Here is a 27,437-nt window from a genome sequence, read left to right as displayed (position 1 = left end):
GACCATCAACTTTTTTCAAACATAATGCTTTCCACAATAGAGTTAAGCCCCGACTCGATAAAGCTATCATTTACTCTACATTTATACAAATTACCTAACTAATTTATTTTGATTACATACGCAAAGAGTCGGAAAACGATATGCAAAGCAAATTTATTTTCATATGGAAAATCCCCCTCCCCCGCTGAACATTTTCCCCACGTAAAAAAGGCGATATATATATATATATATATATATATATATATATATATATATATATATATATATATATATATATATATATTTCCCGAAAAGTTTTTCAATTTTTCAGGAAGTGCGACAAGTTATAACTCCTCCAAAATAATGGCAGTTCATGCTGCTAAAGATAAATAAAACGTCAAACTGGAAAACATTTAGATAAATTTACTCTAAAACGAAAATAAAAGCACGAATAACTCCAGATTCAACCGAAAGAACCATAGAACACTAAGCATAAAATTGATCCATTAAACTTCGTCAAAATCAATTTTCATTCTTTTTTCAAAGATCTTTTCCAATCTTCACTCAGTTTTTCTATAGTCTCGCCTCGAGATTTTGCCTCCTTGCCAGAAAATGAAGCTACTAAGGCTGCAAGTAGCATCAAAGCTATAGCAGCAATATTTACCCGTATTCTCACAATGTTCCGTGTCCTTTCCATCATTTCTTGCCTATAAATATAATTCAGGATAAAAAAAAACACATAAAACTGTTAAAAATCGCAGAGAAAGTAAAGAAAGTCTTGATACAACAGATTCAAAATGAGTCAAAATTCAAGAAAATTATGCAACACTTATTCAAAGCTGCTCCTTCAAAAAATTTACAGAAAACATAAACATGTTATTTTCATTTTCAACGTTACACCTCTTTGGTGCTGAGATTGGCTGTACAGTCTTTACTTCGTCGAAAGTACAAGCAAAAGTAAGCACTTCGTTTTCTAGCTAAAAATGGCCAGAAAGGATTACTTGTTTCAGGAAGGCAAAAAACAAACATTTCATATGTTTTTCACCTGAGGCACGGATCATCAGCATCATCTGCAAATGCCATAAAAACTTTTATGGAGTCGTTTTTTTAAAGCAACTTTTAAATTGTAAAAATTAAATTATTGCAGCTTTTAAATTATTTCTTTCAAAGCAACAAGTTCAATTTAAAAGAAATATTTACTGTTAAACATAACGATTTTTTTCAGCATAATATATCATAAAAATACATGCAATACAAAACAATGCATAACCATTCTCTTTATAATACAATAAAAAACATGCTTCTTCTTAAAGACCATCTATGTCAATTGCAACCACAATTTCGTTAAAAGGTGCATTGAAAAAACATTGTCCCTGTCAAACCTAGAGCCCATATTTGACAATTTCCCACATCTAAGTTACTTGCGAAAGACTTCTTACTAAGCAGTTCTCAAAAGGAGGATCAGCAGAGCAATATAGATCGGTAAATCAAAATGTGATTGAATATATACTGGCCTGTTGAGATCCTCTTTTTGAGATCAACTTAATAAGCAGCTTTTGGGAATATCTGAAGTATGAAATTGTCAGATGCGACAATTCTTATCTCCCTGTCGGGGATGTTATGTGAATAGTTTTAAATATGTATAGTTAAAGAATAATAAAGAACTTGAACTTGGATCGGGAAATCAAAATGTGATTGAATATATACTGCCCTGTTGAGATCCCCTTTTTGAGAACTACTTAGTAAACGGCTTTTGGGAATATCTGAAATATGAAATTGTCAGATACGACAATTCGTATCTCCCTGCTGGGGATGTTATGTGAATAGTTTTAAATATGTATAGTTAAAGAATAATAAAGAACTTGAACAAGCAACAAAAAAGAGAAGGTTTTTTTAAACACTTAATTTGTCTAAATCTTTTGTTTGGACACTTAATTCGTCGCTTCTGCCTCGTTTTGTTTCTAGATTCAAAATTAACAGTTATATTGTCGGTTTGACCCAAAGAGTTCAGAATACTACCAACCCCAAATAACACTGCTCCAAGCGATCTCCGTGTACCTATAAAGCCCCTATAAAGAATAAAAAGCAATAGAATATCTATGCAGCCCATGGGAAACAAAACAGTAATTCCGGAAAACATTTATGTTCACAAGGAATGACATTCATCTGAGGTCCCTCAAACTACTTGTGCCCACATTTGGAATGAAGTAAAATAAATTGTTTGCTTTGTCACTTCATTTGTTTTGTTCCCTTGTTTAATAGGAATTTATAGGATTGATTGACTAATTAATTATTAATCAGCAATTACTAATTATTGTAAAAATCATTAATTATAGTTACTGATTTCGGATATTATAAAAAATAAGCGTATTTTTAATTTTGGAACTGCTTGTTTTCTTTGTAATTTGATTCAAACACTATTCAGAATTAAACATAATTTTATGATAATTAGCTTACTTAATAAACGGAATTATATAATTAAAGACAACTATAAATAAAAAGACAAATTTTTTTTAGCTTTTATTTTCTTTTTCTGCTGTTCCTGATTTGCTAAAATATGTGATTCCAACAGAAGGTTTACACAAAGTTCAGAATTGCCGTCAGAAGCTTTATATTCCCCTATGCCCTTGCATAACCATTTACAAGGATTTTCGTCGAAAAATCGAGAAATTCAGTATCTTTGAAACAGCAAAGTTTTCTAAAGTACCAAGGACAATTAAAATGAAATCTGATTGTAAAGTAGTTCAGTAGAAACTTAAACAACCATAAACGTCTCTAACATTAGAAAAAATCAGGAATTTAATTATTAATGAAAAAGATGTCCATTAGCAGTTTTACAGTTTTTGGTAGCAACGGGTACAAAACTTAACCCTGATGAGCTTTATTCTTCACAGTCTAAAAAAACAGAAGGAAACCCTTAGAAAATCGCGGTTTTTGGGAATGAGTAGACCTAAGATTGGTCAGGGGGTTTTCTTTTGTTTTGTTTTAACGGCCTTGGTAGTTTAACGTAACTGTTTATGGTAAATTTCATAATGTGACCAGGTTTTTTTAGTATCCAGATTATTTTGCAAAATAGCCTTTAAGAGCTTCTAAGTTGGAATTCTGAATATTTAAGATATAAAAAAAAGTAGAGAATAGTACGTAAAAACTGTTGGTGCAAGGAACAATTCGGTTAAGTTTGTGAATTTTATAGAGAAAATTATAATAAATACCTTTTCCTGAACAACTAACTTCATTTTTATATAAACCGAAGTTTCTAATATTTTGCAACTTACAAAAAATACGTCACAAGAAACGCATGTGATGAAAAAAATCCCTGACTTTATCTTAGAATTTGGCATCGAAAGCTCTTCTAGTATCTAGGTTTTTCTTTCTAGTATCCATATTATTTTACAAAATAGTCATTTAAAGCTTCTATGTTGGAATTCTGCATATTTAAGATAAAAGAAGTAGAGGATAGTTGGTACGACAAAAAATCAGGTTAAGTTTACAAATTTCGTAAAGAGAATTATAATAAAACCCTTTCCTGAATAACTAAACTTTACTTTATATATAATCAGAAGTTCTAAAATTTTACAACGAAAAAAAAACTTAGAAAACCCCAGACTTTATCTTGGAATTTGGCATCAAAAGCTCTAGTAGAATCCCACATTTTAGTTCCTGAGCCGGATTTACTTACATCTTTAATCAAAGTATGAAATTATATATTAAAGAAAATGATAACTTCCATCGATGCTTTCACGAAAAAATCCGGAGAAACAAAAAAGTGGAAGAAACATTGATGACTTACGTGACAAAGTTTGGAACTGAATCAACAGAAGGGAATCGTTTGGTATATACAAGCATATATTTCTCTAGCTTATTCACACGATGGTTTGATCCTAGAAATAAATACATCAAATTAACATTTAACAGTGCAATGTAACCGAATTTCGACTTGTCTATTTTAACTCAAATGTTCAAAAATTCTCACTCAAGAGTTACAACTTTATCGACTATTTTAAAGATATTCTCTAAAGTTTCATATTTAATAAAGTTTAAAGCTAATATTTAGCCAATATTTTGTTAATATTTAGATTAATATTTTATTTTATTTTTATTATAGAGTTGATATTTAGTAAAGTTTAATAAAGTCTAATATTAATATCGTTTAGCTTTTGTTTTAAAGTTTCAACTATGCACTATTAAACCCGACTTTGATTTCCAGGACAATATTACTGGAAAAACCTATTTGTAGGCGAATAAGGGAAAGGTAATTTCAGAAATGGACCAAACCCTGAAACAAGGGAAACTGAAATAGAACTAAATTCACAAAATAGGTAGCGCTCATAATCCCAACACTGTCTCATTAGCACATTTCAATATGTTCTCGATTTACCATCGTGTTCAAGAAGAATACATGAGTCGTGGCAAAATTGAACAAGGAAATGCTTGGAAAATTTTGACCAAGTTCAGTTTTTTATTTAACTGAATGGTATTTGAAAAAAATTAGCCATTTTTTTAGAATAGTAGTGATATTATTTAACTAAAGGTAGTCTGCCTATTATTATTTTCAAAGCTTAAAACACATCACTTCATAATTCTTTTTAAAGATTAACTTAAATTTCAAAGTGCATTCGAGAATTTGTGAAAATGTTTATAATTATTTGCATCTCCTTCAGCTCGATAAGTTTCATTAATTAATAATTAATTGTGAATTCATATCGACCAAGTTTTATTAAATAGCATCATAAGTTAAAATTACCATTTACACGTGAAATTACTAATAAGGAATCTTCTGAAATTGTTCATTGAATTATAAAGTTGAAAGGTTTAAACTAAGAACTTAGGAAAAAAAACATGATATCGAAACTTTTTGGGATTATTTGAGTTTTAGAGGTAGCTAAAAATACAGGGTGTTAAATTTAACTTGACACCGGTAACATTTGGGAAATCAAGGATTTCGCGCTAGATTTCCTTCAGTACATATTAACTCAGTTTTTATGGACAATTACAAACTTAATCTGTAAGGAAAAATCTCAGGGAAAACAACACAGATTTTATCAAAAGATTTTTCTAAATAAAGACTCAAACTCAAGTTTGAGAAAAATCTAACACACATTATTGAATGCCACGAGCATTATATGCAGTTTACCACATTTTCTATAAATTGGTGCATTTAAGAACAATGGCAGATCGAAGAGACAGGCACAAGTAATCTCCCGTTTAAACTTGAATTTACACGAATGAGGAGCCAAAAATCGTAATCGTGCTTCAAATTGAAAGACTCCAACTAAATCCCGAAACGCATATTCTAGGAAATTTCTAGCAAGAAAACTTAACGGGTAGACAAACATTTCTTTTCACTTAAGGCATTTTGATTTCGAAGGAGATGGATTTAAAAAGACTCCGATCAGAAAGTGAAAGCAAAGATATCGAAAAATCTCGCTCGAAGATAGCTGAACTGTGACAGATCACTTAGTTACTTATTACTGTGTTTACATGTAAACTTCTACGGGGATGTGGATAAGCCGCTTGTGTTTAAATCTATGATCTTTCGACAATTTGTATCCATGGAGACACCGTATTCAAAGAATCTAATTTAAATCTTGTTCAAGAATCTAATTTATATGAATTCATTGGTAATTCAAGAAATTCTTTATTCCTAAGTTATTACGGAAGAATATTAAGAATTACGGCCTCTATCTCTTCGTGTTCCTTAATGTTGTTCAAAAAGTAAATATCAAATAGTTCTTGGTAACAAACTGAGAATTAGAGAGCGAGCGGCACTAATAGTGACCTAAACTCTGAAGAGCAGAACTTTGGAAACAATAAATACATATAAAGAATTTCCGATTTATACTGATTCTAAATATTTATATTTTTTTAAGTTTAAAGCAACCCATCAAAAGTTATAAGCATAAATGAATTTGCGTAGTTCCAGAAAAGGGGGTAGGTTTGCTTACCCCTTTTGGAGAAACCCACCCTCCTCCAAAAGTGATCTGACGCTGATGAAAATTGCTTCACCAAACTATGGATGTCTGAGAGTTTTCTAGGGGAATTGTCAAACCCTTAACAACAAAATTGCGACATTTGGTGTTTTAGTGGCATTTTAAGGTATTAATTTAAAAAAAAAACGAAAAAGAGGTTTTCTAAAGAAAAGTAAAGGCCATATTTAACTAAGATCAGAAGAAATAGAAAACTACAATAACTACAAACTTGAAACGACCAGAAATTACTGTTAAAGAGTAAATGAAACCCATAACGAACAGAAATTAAATAAACAATCATAGCAAACAAACATACAGTAGGTACTAATATAAATGAGTAAATAAATCTTTAAACGAGTGAAACTTAAATTGAATATGCAAATCAAGCTTGAAACGAACAAAAATTTCTACAAACAAGAGGTTGGGTTTTGCCTCCTTCTCTCACTGTAGAAGTCTAAAACCTACAGCTTCATTGGCGCTTTTTAATTAATTTCCGTTCGTTTTTCATTGCAAAGTTTCAAGTTTTTCAAAATTCCCTTTTTCAAAATAATTTTGTGTTTCAAAAGAAATTAACTGTTTGTCAAGAATTAATAAAATTAAACTGAATATTTGATATATAATGGTATTAATTGGTGAAAGCTTACCACCTTAAGATTTTTTTCACCCAGGGCCGGATTTATAGCTTTGACACTTCTAGGCCCAAGTGTTTTTGTCTTTCCTTTTTTGCAAGATTTTCGGGAAAATCTCTATAACTTCGGGAATAGTGAAAGCCGCAAGGCCTAGTGGGCATATTGGTAAATCTTGGTCTGGTTCCATCGCAATTTTCATTTTATTTACAATAATGTAATAAACACAAAGGAAAATATTTGAAATATAATTCGTTTTAGTAAAGCGTCAAATACGCAGTAGGTCTTATACTTTTACCTTTAGGGAAGCGGGCAGTAGCCATACCCTTGTTTGTAGTGAAGAATATAGGTGTATTGAACAGTTTTGGTAAGAGCTAATAAAATTAAACTGAATTCTCATGATTTTTTTGAGCAGAATATTGTAATTTTTTCTAGGGGGGGGGGCATGGAGGGAGAGCTACCATGATTTTTGGAATAAAATATCGTTAATAAGTTTGTTTTGTTTGTTGTTGTTTTTTTTTTTTTTGGGGGGGGGGTCAGGCCATGGAGGGAGGGCCAAGGTTCAGTTCCCATGGTTTATCATTGAGAATTTTGGGGTAAAGAGGGGTAAGCTATTGGACCATGTAGGACCACGGGCAAGCTCCCATAAATTTTGGAATAAAATATTGTTAATAAGTTGTTGTTTTTTTCAGGGGGGGGGGCAGGCTAAGGAGGGCCAGGGGTGAGTTGCCATAATTTTTTAATCGTTTTATTAATCGTCAACAAGTTTTTGTGGGTTATTTTTTTAGGAAGGGGGGCATGCAGAAAAGACCAGGGGTCAGCTCGCTTAAATTTTGGAATAAAATTTTGTTAATAATTTTTTTTGTGGGGGAGGGGGTTTGGTTTATATGAGCTGCGAACTATTTTCAAACCCTCACATAAGAACCTTATATGTCCTCGGACATTACATACTACACTTACCCCAGGGCTCTGGGGTGGGGTGGGGGGGGGGGTGTTGACCCTGGAGTTGTTGTTATCCAATCTTTTGACTTGTTTTAAAAAAAATGGATATTTCAAAAACTCCATCAGATGGATTAGGGGCAAAGAAGGCAGGAGGGCTAGTTGCCCTTTGGTCCCTTTTGACTATTAAAGAAGGAGCTAGAACCTTAAATTTCCAATAGATTGATCCTCCGACAAAGTTATGCGATCATTCCTTCCATAAAACCTTACATGGCCCCGGGGCATTATTTATAACATTTGCCCCCGGGGCATTATTTATAACACTTGCCTCCGAGGCATTATTTATAACACATGCCCCCGGGTTCTGAGAGACTATGCAAACCCCGGAGTTTTTTTTTTATGATCTTTGGTTTATTTTGGACAAAATAGAAATCTCGAAACCGGAAGCCTTTTGGGAAAAGACAGTTGGTGAGGGAGGCTAGTTGCCATCAGCGTATTTTGGACTCTCGAAAAGGGCACTAAATATTTAAATTTCTAGTCATTTGAGTCCCCTCCGAAGTTTACCTCTTCTATAAAAGCCATAAATGCCTCCAGGCATAATTTAAAACCCTTCCCCCAGGCTCTGGAGGGGGAGTGTATTTGACTCCAAAGTTTTGTTATCTGGTTGTTGGACTATTTACAAAAAGGGCTATCTAAAAATTTTCATTGAATGCGTTTGTGAAAAGAGCGTGTGTTTGAAGGGGGGGTTGATGCTCTCCGTTCACTTTTGACCCTTAAAACGGTAACTAGAACTTTCAATTCCAATCAAATGAGCCACCTCTGAAGTTTATACGACCATGTCTTACATAAAAACTTATATGCCCCTGATGCATAACTTACAAGACTTACCTACTGGCTCTGGGGGGTTGTGTCAAACTCCGAGTTTCTGTTATTTTACCTTTGAACTATTTTCAACAAAATGACTATCTTAAAATGTTGATTGGATACGTGCGTGGGGGCCTTTGGGGGGGAGGGGATAGTTACCCTTCAGTCACTTTTGACTCTTCAAAAGGGTACTAGAAATTCCAATTTTCAATCGAATGAGCCCCCTCTAAAGTGCATCTAACGAAAAGAGGGTTTAAGGAGGGTATGTGCCCTCCGATCACTTTTGACTCTTAGATAGGTAACTGGAACTTTCAATTTCCAATCAAATGAGCTACATCTGAACTTTATACGACTACCCATTACGTAAAAACCTTACATGTCCCAAGGGCATAACTTAAAACGCTACTGGGCTCTGGGGCGTTGTTTCAACCTTGGCGTTTTTGTTATATGACATTTGAACTATTTTCAATTGAATGGCAATCTCAAAATTTTTATTGGATGGGTTCGGGCAAAAAAGGGTGTGGGGCGGGGGCCTAGTAGACCTATAATCTCTTTTGAATCTTAAAAAGTCCATAAAGCCATATATGCCCCCAGTATATAACTTACAAACGCCTTCCCCTGGGGGGAAGATGGGCTGTGGAAATAGATAAAATATCTGAGCTTTCTTTGTTTCGCTTAGAATTTTCTTTTTTGGGGGCTAGTTCCTTTTAATATTAAATAAAAAAAACCAGTTTTTCAACTAGAATTAAGGAGCGACATTAAAGCTTAAAACGAATAGAAATTATTCCAGAGTTGAAAAGAGTTGTCCCCTCCTCAACACCTCGTTCTTTACGCTAAAGTTTGACTCTTTGTCACAGTTCTACTTTTCAAGACGATAAAAAAAACTCAAACAATCTCAAAATTTTGAACAATCTCAAAATTTTGATCTGGTGACTTAGGGAAGAAAATGAGCATGGGAGGGGGCCTAGGTACCCTCCAATTTTTCGGTCACTTAAAAAGGGCACTAGAACTTCTAATTCCCGTCAGAATGAGTCCTCTCGCGACATTCTAAGACCACTGGATCGATACGATCACGCCTGGGGAAAAAACAACACAAAAACAAATAAACACGCATACGTGATCTTTTTTCTGGCAAAAAGTACAAAATTCCCTATTTTACAAAATTCCCTATTTTTGTAGATAAGACCTTGAAAATTCTACAGTAGGGTTATCTGATACGCCAAATCTGATGGTATGATTTTCGTTAAGATTCTATGGCTTTAAGGGGGTGTTTCCCTATATTCTAAAATAAGGCACATTTTCTCAGGCTCGTTACTTTTCATGGGTAAGACTAAACTTGATGTAACCTATATATTTAAAATCAGCATGAAAATACGATTCTTTTGATGCAGCTATTGGTATGAAAATTCCGTTTGCAGAGTTTCAGTTACTATTGAGCCGGGTCACTCCTTACTACAGTTCGTTACCACGAGCTCTTTGATTATTCTTCATCATTCCTGTTCAATTCGATTTAAAGAAGTTGTCTTTGGTTTATGTGAAATGTACCGAAACAAGTCGAATTGTTCACTAAACGACTTTTCCAATTATGAAAAAGTCATTCATGATCCGCCACGTTTGAACTTTTCATATTTACTTTCTCATGTGATCACCGTTCTCCCTTTTTATGGCACCAGCATTGGTGATAACGGTAGCAGTAAGTTCTAAACAACGGTCATTTTTGGCGGTGATTTGTTGTGCAAATTTTACTGGTCCATATACTTGTTATTAATTTCTTAAGTGCATCTGAGGCAAGGAGATTTTTTTCCATCTCTATAACGCAAGGTAACTTGTAAGAAAGAACTACACAAAATATTGAAAAACGGGAGATGTGAGTTAGATGCCTGTGCTAAGGGTATAATACTGTTTCTGATACGTATTTGAGCCAGTGGGGGTTCTGGCCTCTCTATTTCGCCCAGGGCAAAATCTTGATTTGCGCCCTCCCTGTCTCGAAAAAAATTTCAGGCAAAATTTTGACAACATTTTCATTTGTTATCAAAATTTTCAGTGATTAATAAAATTTGAATATGAAATATCACAAAAAAGTTAAAATTAATCAAAATCGGCCTACTTACTTTTATTTTCAAAAATGGTGATGAAGATATGGGAAAAATAAAAATTTCGGATTTAATTTGGTTATACTTACTGGTAACTGCGCCATTTACCTTATTTTAATAAAAATAAAATTTCAACAATTACAAAATGATAACAACAGTTAGAATAGTTATTTGAAAGTTTGCTCTTCTAAAATTTCTGCACCCGGGGCAAGTGCCCCCTCTGTCCCTCCCAAAAACCACCTCTGAATTTGAGCCTAAGAAAAAAAATGTTTCTGAAACCAAAATGTTACTGTTCCCTACCATCAAACAAATCGAACAAACAAATCTTTCGATTTGGGATAAAGTGAAACAGCATTAGCTTGTATACACAGTGTATTTCAAAAGTGAAAACTTGAGAATTATTGGGCGCCAGGAACCAGAGAATAAAATTGATTTAAGTAGAAACAGCGTAAACCAGACCTCTTAAAGAAACCTATTATCAGTTTCCTTGAGAGTTATACAGTTGAGTATTACACTTAATAATTCTAGCCTCCAGCAGTATATTGTTCGTGATGTTAAAAAGAAAATTCGAATTAGATATTCTAAGACTGTTGCTAATCGATGGAAGTAAAATAAACGTACCCTGGGTAGACTTTACTTTTTGTGATCATTATATAATCAACCTTTATGGTCCCTACCACCTTTTAAATGAGAAAGATCTTAATTAAATCCGGTCTTTTTATTTCAGATACTTTAAATTTTTACTTTATCTTCTCCCCCTTGGCATAGTAATAGTAAAATAAATCGTAAGTTTAGAGTAGCGGATGTAGCAGTAAAGCTGCATAAGGAGCCATCAGATTCAGCGTTTACCGATTTTTACCCCTCCATCCTTTAGTCGTCAATTTAATTAATTTCAATGCTGCATAATTGTACTTTATTCTCTTTTTTTTTCCTTTTCTAACCCCTCAAGTGTCATTTTGGTGTATGACGTGAGTTAAAAATAATTTATTTTACAATTCTAAAAAATTAGAAGTTTGAAATTTAAACTTAAGCGCTTAATCGATGGCTTAAAACTAAACCACAATAGCTGCTCCTGCAAATTTTTTGTCGGCAAACCCAACCAAGAGTTACTGTAATACTTCACGCTTACCAGGCAGAGTAGATCTCGTTTTTTTTATAAATACGAGTTTTGTATCTAATATCAATTTTGGGTCATGCGCTCTAACCTTCCAAAGCAGCTGTAGCCTTGCCCTTTAGTTCGTGATTCCTTGGCCAAATCATACAATTTTTCCTTAGTAATTTACTTTTCATAGCATATCAGAATTACTTTGTCTCGTACTTTATATCAACTCAGCTCTTAAACTTAGGCTTATACCTAAGGGTTATACCTTAGGCTTAAACTAGGCTTATACCTTAGGCTTATAAATATTCACTAGAGTCCACTAATACTTACTTAATCTTTACTAGCCTGAACCTTTATATATTTACATCCTTTCTTTTTAATTGAAAGAAAAATGTGAATAGATTTTATTATTTAATTAAAATAATAAAAATCAAGTTCGGATAAACTTATCGTAACACTAATGGTAATGTGAGGTTTTCAGAGACAATTTAGACAATGTAAACAAATATTCAAAGTTATAATCGTCTTTTCAATAAATTAATTGTTTGGAATTTATTCTTTTGAGTGTGTGCAAACATACATATTCATATTTTCAAATGAGAATCTTTTAGTGAATGAAATCGCTTTTAAAATGTTACATACTTAACTATTCAGTGCTTTTAATTATTCATTAAAGGGTAAATACCAAATAACTTTTGTTGAGGGCTGATTCCAGCAGCTCAGTGGGCAAACGATAGCGGTACGAAAAAAATATCATTTGCGCAAGATTTTCAAAACAAAACATCATGGGAACGGTGCCTATGATGACTAATGATCCCCAAGGCACCATTAGTCAACGTCAACTGCATTATTGTTTAGTTCTTTTATTGTTAAAATTCTTTAATGTTTTTAAATTTAAATTTCATAGAAAATTGAACAAATCTTAAATTCATTCATTATTAGATTATGAATTTCTTTCATCATTAAGTGTTTAACTATTGTTAGTGTTATTCAGGTCTTTTGAGGATTGATGATTCCTTCCTTTTTTTATGATCACTATGAAACTTGATGCGGTTTCTTGTGCGCCGATTTAGTCTGTTCTATGCTTACGTTGTACTGTAGAGCTTATCAATTATTGCGCAATGCCATCCCTGAGTAGACAATATTTTGTAGAACGCAGTTAATACCAGATTAAGCAAGACGAATTGCGCAATAGAAACAGGAAAAATAAAAGAACGGAGCAGTTTTTCCAGTGTTTTCAATATGGCTCTAAAATTTACATCCAACCTCCGAGACAAATTTTTCCTTACAAAGGAACAGGAACTCTATTCAAATGACCATGTTCTTCTGGGCAGCGATTTAACTATGCGAACGGATCAATCTTCATTAAGAGAGCTTATGATTTGGCCGAGCGTGCAGCATTAAAACATTTGGCATTTTGAACTGTTGAATATTTAATTATTATAAAATATTGCATATCCGAAACTCAGAGGGGGTAGGGCCTTTTAGAAAATCTCAGAGGGAGAGAAGACCCCCCACACTACCCTTGTGTGCAGTGATCTTCAATTGTTTTCGGCTAATCATGAATGAGAGAATGGGTTTTTCCTGAGTAATAGGGGGAGGAGGGTTGGATCAAGTCTTTGGCAAGATTGTTTCCTGTCGAAAGTATATGATAAAAGACCATGGCTTATTTTAGCTTGATGGAGGTTATTTTTGCGTTGAAGCAAACCTCCTCCAAAAGTTAGATGACGAAATTTTTGTGGATTGGATTGATGAAAGAAAATATTACAAAACAAAATTTATACAGGATGTAGGATAGCATGTCCCACCTAAGTTCTACGTGCACTATCAAGTAGACTAAGGGTTTTATTGAAAACGCAGCGTACAAAACATAAAGCACACAAGCACAAACACAATACAAGGCACACAAACACAAATACAACGTAAAGTACACAAGCACAAACACAACACTAAACACAGAGCACATCGTCGGAAACATTGACTCCTCTGACATGTGAAAAAAAAGAACAAGAAATCAGAATTAATGTAATTTGTACTTTACTAAAAATGTTATTTAATTGTGAACAGCGTTTTTTTATATAGTAATACAAAAAACTGATCAAATTGAACAGAAAATCAAACAGTTTCGTCTCAGTTTGAGTTCGACTCATAAATTCAACCTAAAAAAACTTTAATAGTGGTATCTTTAACCTAAGAGATTTTAATTATTAGAACTTAGAAGTTATTCTGATGAAAGATAGGTTGCCTTAATCAATAATTATTTAAATCATAAATTAATTCAATTATTAATAAATAATTCAATAATTATCAAAATATTAAACAATTATAACAAATATTAAGTAAAAAAAAAAACACATTATTGATTAATAAAATAATAGTCAATTATTAATAATTGATTGACTTTATTAACAATTATATTATTAATTAATTGCTAATTGTATAATCCTTAGTAAGTAAGGCAAGCAACCTAAGTAAGGCAAGTTAACAATAAAAGTACACGGTGCGAAGGCCTTCGTGGGTAAAAGTTGGTGCCTAAACAGGGATGAAAATTTAATCTACAATTTTCGACTCAAAATTTTTCAATATGAGACGGGAGAAGGCTAAATCGGTTACGAAGGTGAAGAAGTCCCGTTCCAAAAGTTGTTGCATCTAAGACTAAAAATCAAGGAGAAAAACGAAGGCACGTTTGAGACAAATGCCCTCGTATTTCAAAATCGGTCTTGCTATTCGAACTTTAGCATAAAGACTGATAGTCAGGAGAGAGGCAGTCGCTTTTATAAACAAGATAATATCCATGGGTTTTAAATTTTAACGTTGTTGTGTACATTCATTTGAAAAAAAAAAACGTTTTTTTTATCTATTTTTTGTTCCTTTTTAATACAACACCTAAGTTATACAGCACATGTACCACCTAACTATCAGGCAGGCCCAGCAGAGGCAATTCATGAAAATGCAGAGGGAAGAATTTTTTTCGCGTTTTATTATTGAAGGTACAAAAAAGATATTTATGACAATCTAGGGCTTTTTTTCATTTTCTTCTTAATCAATATTCAAAATGGCATTTTTCAAAGGTTTGGGGGAGGAGGGGGGACAACTCCCTCCCCTTGGATTGGCACTAATGGGTGAGACACCACTCCCTCAAACCCCTTCTTAACATTGAAGCTAAATTTTGCACGACCATATTTCGACAGAAAGTGCTTATTTCCTCCGTTAGTTTCTTAATATATTCAACATAATACTTATACTTTTCCAAGTAAATTTATGTATCTACTTACTTCGCTGTTACGAACTAGAATTATAGTTTTCTACTTTACTAGTACGACAACCCCAATGCAGCTTAACACAGCAACTAATTTGCAGTAGTAGAGGCAAAGCAAATGTACAAAAGACAATTCTGTAGCAGAGGCGTAACGTACGGGGGAAAAAGAACGCTCCTCCAATGTATTTTCAGCAAGTTCGTATAAAAAACTGAGTAGGTAAAATAGTGGTCGAAGCGTCACTATTTTAATGGCTCGAATTTTGTCTTATTTTATTAGGGTAAATGGGCTGATAGAAATATATGACATAAAATCACTAAAAAGGGATCAGTCTCAGTCAATAAAACAAAATTAAGTAATTTTAATAACAATATCACCTAAATCAGTCGGTAGAATCCACTGCACCCCTCCCAACCCCCCCAAAAAAAAATGGCTAGTGACACCTCTGCTATTTAGTTAAAACAACGAAAAGAAAAATCTGAATTAACTTTGTATGCTTTTCACAGACTTTTCTTGCCCAAACTGACTCCCCAGTTAATTACGTATGATAACAATGAAAATAGTTAAATACATAAAGGACAGCGTATTTACACTAAGGACAAAGTTTTTATTTTTTTAAGAAATAAAATACAAAGGATAGACACCTTTTAATCTACCTAGCTAAATTTTCAGTAGAGACTTTTTTTTTATTTATTTTTGCAGTAGTCACCAAGCTAAAGTTTTTCAAGGAAAAGCTGTGATTTATTGTTTTAAAACATATAAGTTGTCAATGTGCCACAAGATACGTTTTTATCAAGATACCACGTACATCCCTTCCCTATGGACTATGGAGGGTCATACCATCATCAAAACCATATTTATTTGATTTTTGAACTTTTGAATAAAATTGACATTTCAAAATTTTTATAGGACGACTTTGGGGGGAGGGAGCCTTTTGGGGAGGGGGGCTAGTTGCCCCTTGGTATTTTTGGTCACTTATAAGGGGCATTAGGAAATATAATTTATGTTTTAATGAGCCATTAAACATCTCTCTACAATGCTCTGGTCACTCGTTAATCCTGGTAGAAAAAGAAAAAAAAAAGGAAAGAAAGGAGACATCAGTGCTACCCAAGCTTTCTATCAAGTTACGTTCTTTTCAGAGCCTTATCGAGCTGTATTTCTGGGCATTCAATCCCCTGAGCAGGAACATGAGTATGAATCTATGCCTCAGGCTCGTTTTCATGGCACGAAAGGAACTTTGAAAATTATTTCGTTATCTATTTTACGTAACTTACACTTTGGATATTCATTACAATGAATTAATACAACTTAACTTAAATTAAGCGTTGTTTTTTTTTATTGTTTCACACAAAAATGGACGTCAACTACGAATACATATGCTGCAAGTCAGGTCAATTATCTTCAATTTTTAATACTGAACAATTGCAGTGCAAGTAAAGAAGTTTCATGATAATCTCTGATTAAAAATAATAGTGCAACTGATTCTATTAATTAATTTGCTTCTTGCTTTTATTTGAGTAAATTTTGTTTATTTAGATAATTTGAGTAGTTAGTTTATTAGATAATTTTAGTTTATAACTAAATTTGAGTTTATTTAGTAACCGCTTTACTTTGTAATAGTTTTTCTTTTAGTATTAATAAATCGATTGATTGATCAACATGAGAAAAAATGTTTCTGGTTAAACTTAAAACGTTCTTTTTCAGTTCTTGAAACTTGACGTTTTTTTCTAGCACTTGCTTACCCAAATTTAATCCTTTCCCAGGGCTTGTATCATTTGCAGATTCAGCCGCTTGATTTTTTGGCTCGGATGACTGCCATCTTAAACTGCGGTTTCTTACCAATAAGCATCTTCGTAGTACAGTTGACATTGAGATATTCTGCAAAAAGTGTAATTTTTAGCTCAGAGTGGGTAAAACACATTCAGACATGTTCCTATAAGAGAAACGAAAGAATTACCACTCGAAGTTGTGGGCAAGAATTCAAACTTTATAAAAGCTAAAATAAATTTCCATGTCCTTTCCTGCAAGCCAAAATTAGTTTCACTTAGAGCCGTTCCTAGCATTCATACTGCTCAGGGAAAAAGTAATTAAATCACTCCCTCTTGATTCAAATGTAAGCAAAAATTTGAGCAAAGTGAAAAATTTGATCAAAATGGACAACCCTCCTTCCATGATACACCCCCCAGCCATGGCACCCAGGTCAGCTGCCTCCACAGTTAGAACGGCTCTCGTTACGCTCTTTTCTATATTAGTAGTTCCCAATTATCTTGAGTATATCTTGATACTAAGAAACATTGAAAAGGATTCTTGCAATGCTATGCGTGGCCGCAGATGTCCGCGGGGGTGGTAGAAGTTCCACCCACGAATAATAAACATGTGTAATACACCCGCTCACTGACCACACTTCAAACAGTAAGTAGTACGAAAAATGTGGTTAAGTCCCGTTTCCTAGGGCTATAATGAGAAAGGTTGAGATGGCTACGACCTGTTCTGCGGATGAAGGATGACAGATTGCCAAAGATCCTCCTTGTCGGCCAACCACCTAAAGCCAAATGAAAGGCAAGTCGTCCCCGAATGGGATGGGAGAATGTCATAAGGAAAGAATTAAAGAAAATTAGAACTTCTTCGGGGGGGGGGGTAAAGAGGAAGGCTTCGAATAGAATTGAATGGAAGAGAAGCGTACGTTTATGTTGGTCTTAAGCGGCTTGATGCTGGAGTGAGTTGTTAGTAGTAGCAATAATGCAGACAAATTCTTCTAATTCCATTCCTAATCTCGCAACGACATTTTTCTGCTTTGTTAGTACAATTTATTATTTCCCATTTCCATAGCCAATATCTCTTATATCAAACATAAGACATTCAAATCAGCATGGCCTATATGTCCAGTATTCATTGATGCTCGCATTAGACATTGGAAGAGTTACTCAGAGTTTAAGTGGTAACTCAACCAAAACTTTCAAGTGAATAATGTCAGAACGGTAGTAAAAAAAAGTTTTTTTTTTCGCCAGAAACAGTTTCCTTACTTCAAAAATAAGGTAAACGCGACAATATTGCCTATAAAAAAAAGTACTCTGTAAAAAGTGGAGATTCGAATTGCTGTTCCGTAACAGCAATGACGTAATGAAAATTTAGAACACCAGTGTTACTACCATTTTATCTAAAAAAAAGAACCATTTTATGGAGATGAGCGAACACTACTGTAATACTTTAGCCAAAAAATACTAGCCTAGAAACCTATGCAATTTTGTTTGGAAATAATCAGAGGGCAATTCTTTGACTTAAACAGTTTCTATAACAGTGTTTTCAGGGCGAAGGGCCGAGATCCGAAAAACGATTTGACAGATAACCTCTATTTTGTTAAAATGTTACAAATTTTGAGCTGTAGATATATTTTTGGTTTTCTCGTCTCCTAGGTGTAAGATTTTGGATGGAATCGCTTCTTTTTTTAGACAATAAAGTAAAATTAGTTACTGCACAAAAAAATAGCATTAAAGTCCAGGAAAAGATGGGGATGGCTCTCAATCTTTTGAAAATTTGTCCACTTTTGGAATAAAAAGGTCAAATGTGAACTAAAAGTATCCTTCTTTTTCAAAATGAGTTATGACCTCTAGAATTTTGACTTTTATTTAACTTGGCATGGATTTTCTTAGATGTTGAAGGCAATAATTCACCTTAATTTTGTGCATTAAAAATGAAATGCCACATAAGCTTCAAAAAATGACAAAGAAACAATTCAGTTCATTAAGTACTGAATTAGTTTTAAACCAAGTTTCCTTAGACCATACTGATCTTTACAGATACACGTCCATACCCATAGATCCAGTCAACACAAAACATCCTGAACGTTTTTCCATAGGGTGATAACACTGTACATAAGACAAACCATCAATCCATTTTGCTTTTTAGATTTCTTCACTGGTTGCGTTATTCATTTACCTAACTAAAACCTTTGAGATAGCACAATTGATGAGTGAATCAAATTAACTCTAGATGGGTACAACAAATCAACCTCAGATAGATAGGCACAATCCACTTTATATCAACTACACGCAATATCAACAAAGGCTTTTGTGCTCTCACGAAATCCCGTTCAATATATAACAAGTTAACTACTGGAAAATGTCTTATTTTTTGGCAGACAACAGCGCATAATTATGACATTTTGTGAAAAAATAAACTCGATGTCGAGACATTTTTGAGGGACCTCCAGAAATAACGAGGCGGACCAGCAATACACTCTTATTATCTAATTAAATTCGATGCAGTTAAATGCGCATGCAGAAGTAAATTTCTTAGAGGTAAGGAGTCCCGATGTACAAAATCTTAATATTCTTTATATGGCAAAAATCGCAAATAATTAAAAATAATGTGATCACTCGCTATGATTTTCTGTATTACCATTGTAACAAAGATTCTGAACTTCTGTGACATTTGGTCACAAATAGTGTGTTGAAAACAGATCCATATCCCCAACATGTGATAAAAATGGTTCATAGTCCATAAAAATCAGGATTAAAATTGTATGAAGTTCGGATTCTTTTCAAATATTGAAATTCCATTAGTCTAAGCAAGAAAATCTGGGAAATCTAAACTCCCTTCACCTTGAACCGTACTAAACTTCTCTTAAAAATTCAGTCGCACCATATTTGCATTAAAATTTCCATAGCTAACTGCAATATTAAAGGGGAAAACAATTGATGTTAACTTAGTATCGTTCCACTTGGCCTTTTATTTCATATTAAGAGTTTGCCTCTTCTCCAACCTTTATTAGTCCTTAGTTACCATAAGCCTATGAGGGATAAGTTACCTTTTACTTGATTGAATTTATAATCTATTACCTACGAAAAAAATTACATGGCTCAAGTTAAGTGAATAAATTAACAGCCACTCAAACAAAGGGTCATCAAGGTGTAGACCAAGTCTTTTTTTGATACAACCTAAGTGACAATACCTCAACATTGCAGGATTTCAATAAATATCAATATATTAATTAAGCAAGTATTTATTTAAAATTGGTCAAAAAATTTCTGCCGGCTACCATAGGCCTTGCATGTGATATTCTCATACGCATAGCAACAGTGAACCAAATCCACTAGGTTTTGTTTATTGTTTGCAGCTTCTATAATGAAGTCATTATACTCACAGCAAACTGGTCTTACAATAACTTAATGGTATGTGATCTAAAGGTGAGGCATTTAGTTTCAGTCACTTAGATATGGGAGCATATGATTCATAAGTTAACTGTTTCTTGGACTTGATTCATTTTAACCCTGATTCTTCCAAAGTAAGATGATGATTTCCTCCCAAAACGCATTGTACTCCCGGCCGAAGGCAGAGAATCAGGTCAGTACCTGCGCTACGCGAACCATGGTCAGAGTACGGAAGTTGTTTTTAAGATGCTGAGTCTCAATTGAAAAGCAACAAAAGCTGCATACTTTAGATGCTTAGGGCTCCTTTCATGGGCGGCAAGGATTGAAACAGTGAGTAAAGTTTGGCAAAAATGTGTTTATGAAACCTGTTCTCCATTTGCAAGTTTAAAGAACAAAATAAAGACCTACTATATAATAGTGCGGTACTATGCAAAACAGGTGTTACACCTGTCTGAAAATATAATTTTTTATATTTTCAACATTTTAGTGAGACCATCCCTGCATTCAATGTACCTTATTGCAAGTGATTTTTGTCACTGACAACCAATAAAAATCGCGTGTTTTAAAAAGAATGATTTTCATTGGTTATCAGTGACGAAAATAAAATGCTATCAATTGCAATAAACAATATTGAACGCAGGGCATATATCATATCTGATTGAAGATTAAGGTCAACCTACTTCTTTAGCCTACTAACTTTCTAAGCAGGAAAGTTTCATTAAAAGAAAACAAAGGATAAATATTTTTCAGTAACCCCTTTAAGGGTCACAGGCATTTTGGGTAAGATGCTGTTTGATACTACATCTATGAATATATCTCTCAAACTTTTGATAATTCAGAGATAACAAATCTATTAAGCTTGTGGGCGAAAATTTTCTGTCCATGGGCAAAAACAACATGGATAAAAAGATATTCGCTAATATAATGACATTTATATTGTGCATGACAACGAGCATGGAAACCAAATAGTTTCGCATTAAAAAAAAAAGAAGCAATTTGAATTCATACAAGAAAAACGAACGTTTATTATCAGCAATACAGTAAAAAACTAAATTAAAAGTTAAATATGTACATATATAAAGTTGGCAAACACTGAAAATTGAGGATCACAGCTTATTCATTCTTTATGAGTTTGGTTGTACTGTTCATGCCAGTTGTGGTTATAATGGTTGAGTGATCCACCTTTGGCTTGAAGGAGTTTTCCATTGAAAGCCATCCACACACAGCCAATACTTGCAATCAAAAATATCCCCATATTCAGTGCGATCCTTCCTTTACTGCGAGCTTTTTCCATCATTTCAATACTAAAAGAATACAATTGATTTCAAAGATGAAACAAACCAGTAGCTAGTTCATTAGAAGAGAAAGGGAGTTAAAAACACACACACACAAAATCTAAATTGTATGGAAAGAAACTGTGGGCAGTAATCATAAAACCAAGCAGACGTAAATATTGACAGGACAGGGGAGGAATTATGGCCTAATTACCACCCCAGCGTAAACAATAGCACAATTTAGCTACTGAGTGAAGCCTGTTTTAGGCCATTTTAAGGGACAACTAAAAAAACAACCAAATATTATTACAGTTTGAACATGAAACCCGGAAATCCCAGAAATAACAAGTTTCTCTAGAGCCTAATAGCCATCCTGAAGGCAATATATCTTGTAAAAGCTTCTGGTACTTGATTAATAATGAAATATTTATCAAAATTTGTCATGTTCTTTAAAATCATGGTACAATTTTACCTATGACGAAAACCATGGATAATGAGGAATTATGATAAAATCATATTTCCTTAAATCAATCTACATCTAATTATTACTGCCACAAAACAGAAATTAATTGAAGAATCAAATTTGAAATCAAAATTATGTCAATGTCAGAAACCCAGAAATCCAAATCAGTTTTAAATCCAATGCTGCTTAGATCCTTAGAAACTATTTTCCAGTCATTACAAATTTTATATTAAAGCTCCTAAAAATATAATCCTTAGAATTTTTTTCCTCCCTAGCAATAAATGATCGAAAAGAAGAAACAATGTAGCTGAACAAGTAAGAAACAATGTATCAAAACATAGGTGTTACAGCAGTAAATTTTTCCCTAAGGTTTTGCAGCTTTTGTCAACTAATTATTTTTTACCTTCAGGCATAGGACCATTTATTGTAGCTGAAAAGCCTTTTGCAAAGGCCTCAATTCATAAAAAAATAGGGGAGGGGGAAACTGTGTTTTTCAAAATTGAAGGAGAGGGGGGTTTCAATTTGTTCAATGAAAAAAAGATGAAAAATACAAAAAAAAAAGATGTTTTCAAATCCAAGGGGATCTTGTTGGGAAAATATCCTCCTCCTCCAATCAACACTACTTGCCTTTTGGTTGAACCCCTTATGGACCAAGAAATAAAATTTAAAATCCAAACAAGTCAATATTACTCACGAGACAAAGCTAGGAACTTCTGAGAGTGATGGGAATTTTCGTGCAAATACCAACAAATATTTGTCGCTTCCAGAAACCTTATGATGAGACCCTAGAATAAAATAAGTAATATTTACAACATTGAATAGCAACCTTCTATGATTGAACTGATTAAAACATACACACAAGAAATATTGGATGGGTTGAGGTTTTTGAGCCATGCAGTCTTTACTTGGATGACAAGTAAAAATAAAACATCAAGAAAAGTCACTCACTTTTCCACTTTTTTTCTTCTTCTCATGATAGACCAGATAAATCAATTGTGTTTTCCATTTTTATACTTATTACTACACATACTCATGAACAAATTATTCTGGTGATGGATTTCCACAAGGAGGGGGAGCTCAATCCAAGAATCCTCCTACCTCTAGTAAAAGTTGGTGTTACTGAAGAATATTAAATACTTCAGCCTCCTCCCAAGATATGATTTTGCAGACTAGCCCTTCCTGATCCAAGTTATACTTTGATACATCTAGTATATTATTTTACTTACAGTTCCCCTGCTAAGGCTGCAGCAAAATGAAAATCAGATTGCTCCAAAATGAAAAAACAACAACAAAATACTACTTTGGAATATCAAATGTGACAAGTCTGTCTTGAGAAAAAATAAACAACACCAAATAAACACTAAAGGAGAAAAAATAAACACCAAAAAGTTAGGTTTTGATGAGATGATAAAGATCAATATCTTTGAAGAGTCAGTGGAAAAATTCAAAATCAGAAGTTTTAAACAGGTTGGGATGGAGAAGAAATATTTGCCAGTGTGTTTAAATATATATGGCTACCAAACAATATATATGGTAAAAGTTGTCCATGCTGGCATAGCCAACAGTTGAAAGTGGTAAAGTATAAGCTTCATACATTGACAGACCCAGGGATTGAACAAGAAAAAAAAATTAAAACCCCTCAAATATTAAACCCAAATTATTTTCAACAATCAGGAAGGATAGGAAACAGATTGAGAAAAGAAGGAAGATTCAAATGAAAAATCTGTTTCTAGGCCCAAATACCAAGGCTTATTTACACTGTAACATGTTTAAAACATTTTGTTGAACTTTGGAAAATATTTATTTGGCATATATATGCACAGGTATCATCTTTTGAAACAGATTAAACAGTATACAAAATAGCTTACCAATTCTGGATGTGTTTGAAAAGGTTGAGCAGCCACGGGAAATTAACAGACCAAGTTGTCTTGAAGCCATGACTCCTGCAGACACAAAAATATGAAAAGAAACTGCACTATCACTTTTCTACTAATATTAATTTTAACATGAAATATTTCCTCATTTCTAACTATACAGTAATTAAATTATTGTCAGCTTTTTAAAATAGATAAATCTACAAATAAAACTAACATAACTACTAACAAATTAAACATTCTAATGGAATAAATTGTGAAGAGTAACATGAATGTTTGTCATAAACAGATAGTAATTTACTGATTTAAAGTGGAAGTTTCAGAATGACGACAGTGTGTTACATTTGTGAAAAAAAAAATGCTAAGAGGACACAGTACTAAGACAATACCAAGCAAAGACTTACAATTACAAAAAACTAATAAACAAGTGCACCTGTTCCATAGCCAGATAAATTTCAAGCATTCAGAGTTTACTTTTTTTTTTATTCAACAGGAAATTAAAATAAGATACAGTAACCATCACAAAAGAAATCCAATTCTAAGGAAGATACTCTGTTAGTTATATTCAAATAAATGTCAACAACTTTTTTTTCTAACACCATACCACAAAGAACTTCCTTCTCTAGTAAAACACCAAGCTCTATGAACAAAGCCAATCATTAGGCTTTGGGACATTAATGGGAACTATCAAAGGGTATTACTAATGTTTACAGCCCTATCTGAATATTGGGGTCACATTATTATAGACACAGCTAATCTAAAAGGATGTTATTGCAATACAGTCTCAAAAATAGGTTTTATGGCAGCATATATAATCATAAGAACATATTATAATAACAAAATTCTTACTTTATAACAATCAGATAAAATTGATTACCCTTGCCATTTTAATCTTTTTTTTTAATTGTTTCCTCTGATGTTTGGAAAGAACAGCATATATTTATCCATTGTTTCTAAATTTGAAATATTTGCATTTTTCCTAATTTTTTAACAATAACAGAATAGAAGATATTGCTTTTTCAGAAAACCACAAATAAGTTTTTTTTTAAACTGATAGACACAAACATCAGAAACACAGGAACACAGAATGTGCTGATAAATATTAAGGTATATTTGGGGCAGTTTAAATTGCAAATTTAGGAATCAGTTGAAATGTGTTGGACTAGGCTACCATTATTCTACATATAATGAAGTAAAAATTGTATTTTCTAACTTTCTAATCAGGGGTGTATTTGCTATGAGGCAGGAGGGGCAACTACTTCTCTAAACCCAAGATTGCCCCCCATCTGAAGTTCAGTTTCTGCAAAAAATCTTGTCAACATTAAGATAAGCCTGCATAATTCAAGCATCCAGAGAAACATGTCAGTTTTCTTCATTAAATATTTGCCTTTATGGTATTATATGGGTCATTTTTTATTTTCACCATCATCTTCACTTGATTTAGGATAATTGGATCCAACTTTACCTCTCCCCCCAGGATTTGACTAAGCATTTTGTTATTTGTGTATGGATGGTATAATATGGTACTTTATGGTATTATACAGACAATTTTTCAATTTTCACTGTCATTTTCACCCCCCCCCCCCCCCCACCAGGATTTTGATAAAATTCTGCTACTGTTTTCTTTAGTCAAAATAAGAGAAAAAAGTATGTATGAACACCTTGTTCCTAGGTTAGCAATTTAAACAAGTCCAAATTTCCCTAATATTACTCTGAACAGGTTCAAAATGTGGTGGACAAATGATGAAATTCAGTGACTACAGGTAAATCCTATTGCTATCATGTGCGATTTCATATAATGTTAAGTAGCCTAAATAAAGTGAGCACAACTGAAAATATATTCTTTATGTAGGCCTATCAGGCTATAAAGTAAGAATTTTGTTATTAGTATTTCCTTGTGAATTTTCACATAGACTATAGCCAAGAGATGTATCTAGCCCTATCCAGGCAAGCATGTACAATTATCATGTTGAATAATAGAGAACTGAAGGCTTTAATTAGCCTACTTTTTAGATCTTATAATGTTTCTAGTAAAATGATATAGCCTATGCTTAACTGTATTCAAGACAATGATACATTTTACAGCACTTTAATGAAAGAAACCACTTTCTAGTCAAATTTGTTTTTAATATTTTATAGCAAATGAAACAATCATAGCTATAGCCTAGGCTAGTTTAGAAAATAAAACAGACTTACCTCTTTAACAGATATTCCAATGGAAAATCCAGGCAAAAAAATCTTCAATATTAAAGCTTGTATATCTGAACTGTGAATGATATAGAAGCAGCAAAACAAAACCCTTATAAACAGAAACCTGGGGCATCTTTCCAAATGCACACATGTAAGAAACAACAAAACAAGCTCCACCCAATTCCTTCTTACTGGCAGAATATCAAGTACCGGTTTCTAGACAAAATAATGTCGTTAAAAACGACAAACTCCTATTCAATCAATGGAAAAAGTCACGTATACTACCATTTCTTTCTCCTCGCTTTTGTGATTTGAAGATTTTGCCTCTATTAAGCCCCGCCTTCGTCTCCTTGACATTATTAGGAAGAAGCGGCAAAAGTAATTTGTATTGCCTAAAAATAAACTGAAACAAACTAAATAAACTGAATTTAAAAAAAGTATTGTCAGATAATTTTTTATGTACTGAATTTCGTCCAAGTGAATGTTTCGTCTAATTGACACATTTTCATTGAAATTATAGCTTTTTTCTGAATGAATTTATTTGAATTATGTTACTTTGAAAATAAGCCTAGCTGTAGGCAAATTGATATAGGCTAGCTAACACACTGAACTGCCTTTAGTCTTCCTAAAACTGTTAGAATTTCATCTTAAGTTTAAATTCAATTGCATCCTAAATTTACTTTACCCCCCCCCCCCTCTCCCCCTCTATGGGTCAAATATAGGCTATTCCCTGAATTATATAGAAATAGGCTAGTCTATATGCAATGAATTTTCCAATATGTTTGAATAATATGATAAATTAACAATAGAAAGTTCATTGGTTAAGGGCTATTAAGAAGGGAAAATGTCAAGAAATCAACTTGTATAGGCTAGGCTACTTCATAATATGCAGAATAATTATAGGCTAGTTATCAGATTTAAACTGCAAACCCATTATATTGAATGTGTTGAAATCCATATAGGCAAGTGTGTATTCCTAAGACAAGCCTTAATGAAAGGTGATAACTGGGGAATAGGTTGCCACCAGATGGCTAACTTATCAGTCTATACACATACAAATCTTTAAATTAGCCAGCCAGCCAGTATTATAAGCCTATGAGCCCAGATGGTCATAAGAAAAATGTTACAAAACAGTTCTCACTCCATAATATGCAGAATAATGATAGTTACTACATTTTGCAGGTTGAGAACCTTTATCTTCACTTCTTTCCTTGTTTTTTCTAAGAGATTCATAGATTTCTTAGAACCAATACATTTAAAGAGCCCATACCCCATATATACAATACCCCATCTCCTAATGTGCAAATATATACCCAGTTTATGTATAGTAGCCTATAGTGGTTATGTATAGTATCCAGTATGGACCTTAATTTCACTCCAAAGTGTAAATTAAGGCAATTAATTTGGGTAAATATTTGTTGTTGGAATACATACAAACATTAACTAGGGAGAAGTTTCTGGGGTAAACTTTTCAGGGGAAATTTTACACTGAAGGAATGTGCCTATAGGCCTACAAGATCATTTTTATTTCTTACTTTTTCCTTGACAACTCAATTTAACATGTGAAGATGTTCAAGGAGGATTGTCTAGGGGAACCTTCCAGTGTGTTGGAAGTGCCTAGATGACTTTCCACTAGAGGAAAGGATTTCAAAGACAC

At 33.3% G+C, this 27,437-nt stretch overlaps 3 protein-coding genes across 9 annotated transcripts in view; 1 reads left to right on the top strand and 2 right to left on the bottom strand.

Annotated features, from left to right (window-relative positions):
- Positions 1-387: 387 nt before the first annotated feature.
- On the bottom strand, positions 388-26,162 carry LOC136038233 (UPF0389 protein CG9231-like). Of its 5 annotated transcripts, none has more exons than XM_065721342.1 (4): positions 26,066-26,162; positions 16,572-16,707; positions 3,770-3,860; positions 388-686 (listed from the first exon to the last, which is right to left on the bottom strand). In XM_065721342.1, exons 1-4 carry the CDS (start codon positions 26,135-26,137, stop codon positions 509-511), a joined length of 477 nt encoding a protein of 158 aa, XP_065577414.1. In that variant the 5' UTR covers positions 26,138-26,162; the 3' UTR covers positions 388-508. The 5 variants fall into 5 exon arrangements, with proteins under 5 accessions (XP_065577414.1, XP_065577430.1, XP_065577429.1 ...); XM_065721358.1 differs by lacking the exon at positions 26,066-26,162 and adding an exon at positions 18,839-18,954; XM_065721357.1 differs by lacking the exon at positions 26,066-26,162 and adding an exon at positions 18,766-18,921.
- On the bottom strand, positions 20,985-25,970 carry LOC136038258 (UPF0389 protein CG9231-like). The gene is made up of 4 exons (XM_065721377.1): positions 25,787-25,970; positions 23,585-23,659; positions 22,411-22,501; positions 20,985-21,283 (listed from the first exon to the last, which is right to left on the bottom strand). The coding sequence occupies exons 2-4, from the start codon at positions 23,652-23,654 to the stop codon at positions 21,097-21,099; spliced, it is 348 nt and encodes a 115-aa protein (XP_065577449.1). The 5' UTR covers positions 23,655-23,659; positions 25,787-25,970; the 3' UTR covers positions 20,985-21,096.
- Positions 25,918-27,437, top strand: part of LOC136038218 (transcription initiation factor TFIID subunit 11-like) — a 30,755-nt gene continuing 29,235 nt past the window's right edge. Inside the window, exon 1 of one of the 3 annotated variants that reach the window (XM_065721312.1) lies at positions 25,918-26,056. In XM_065721312.1, coding sequence (XP_065577384.1) covers positions 25,922-26,056 — 135 coding nt within the window. In that variant the 5' untranslated portion in view covers positions 25,918-25,921. Of the gene's footprint in view, positions 26,057-26,122; positions 26,223-27,437 lie in introns of those variants that run through there. The other 2 variants (XM_065721320.1, XM_065721329.1) reach the window with 2 other exon arrangements.

Source organism: Artemia franciscana, chromosome 2 (genome assembly GCF_032884065.1).
Source record: "Artemia franciscana chromosome 2, ASM3288406v1, whole genome shotgun sequence".
In the NCBI taxonomy this organism is placed as follows: Eukaryota; Metazoa; Arthropoda; class Branchiopoda; order Anostraca; family Artemiidae; genus Artemia; species Artemia franciscana.
The sequence above is the reverse complement of the archived record's forward strand: the minus strand, read 5'-3'. Positions and strand labels throughout refer to the sequence as shown.

Coding starts and splice junctions, on each gene's coding strand:
- LOC136038258 (XM_065721377.1), bottom strand. CDS start 23,654: ATGGCTTCAAGACAACTTGGTCTGTTAATTTCCCGTGGCTGCTCAACC. Junction 22,502..23,584: donor TTCAAACACATCCAGAATTG/GTAAGCTATTTT, acceptor ATTTTATTCTAG/GGTCTCATCATAAGGTTTCT. Junction 21,284..22,410: donor GAAGTTCCTAGCTTTGTCTC/GTGAGTAATATT, acceptor GTATTCTTTTAG/TATTGAAATGATGGAAAAAG.
- LOC136038233 (XM_065721342.1), bottom strand. CDS start 26,137: ATGTCAAGGAGACGAAGGCGGGGCTTAATAGAGGCAAAATCTTCAAAT. Junction 16,708..26,065: donor AAAGCGAGGAGAAAGAAATG/GTAGTATACGTG, acceptor CACTTTTTGCAG/AATATCTCAATGTCAACTGT. Junction 3,861..16,571: donor TGGGAAAGGATTAAATTTGG/GTAAGCAAGTGC, acceptor ATTTATTTCTAG/GATCAAACCATCGTGTGAAT.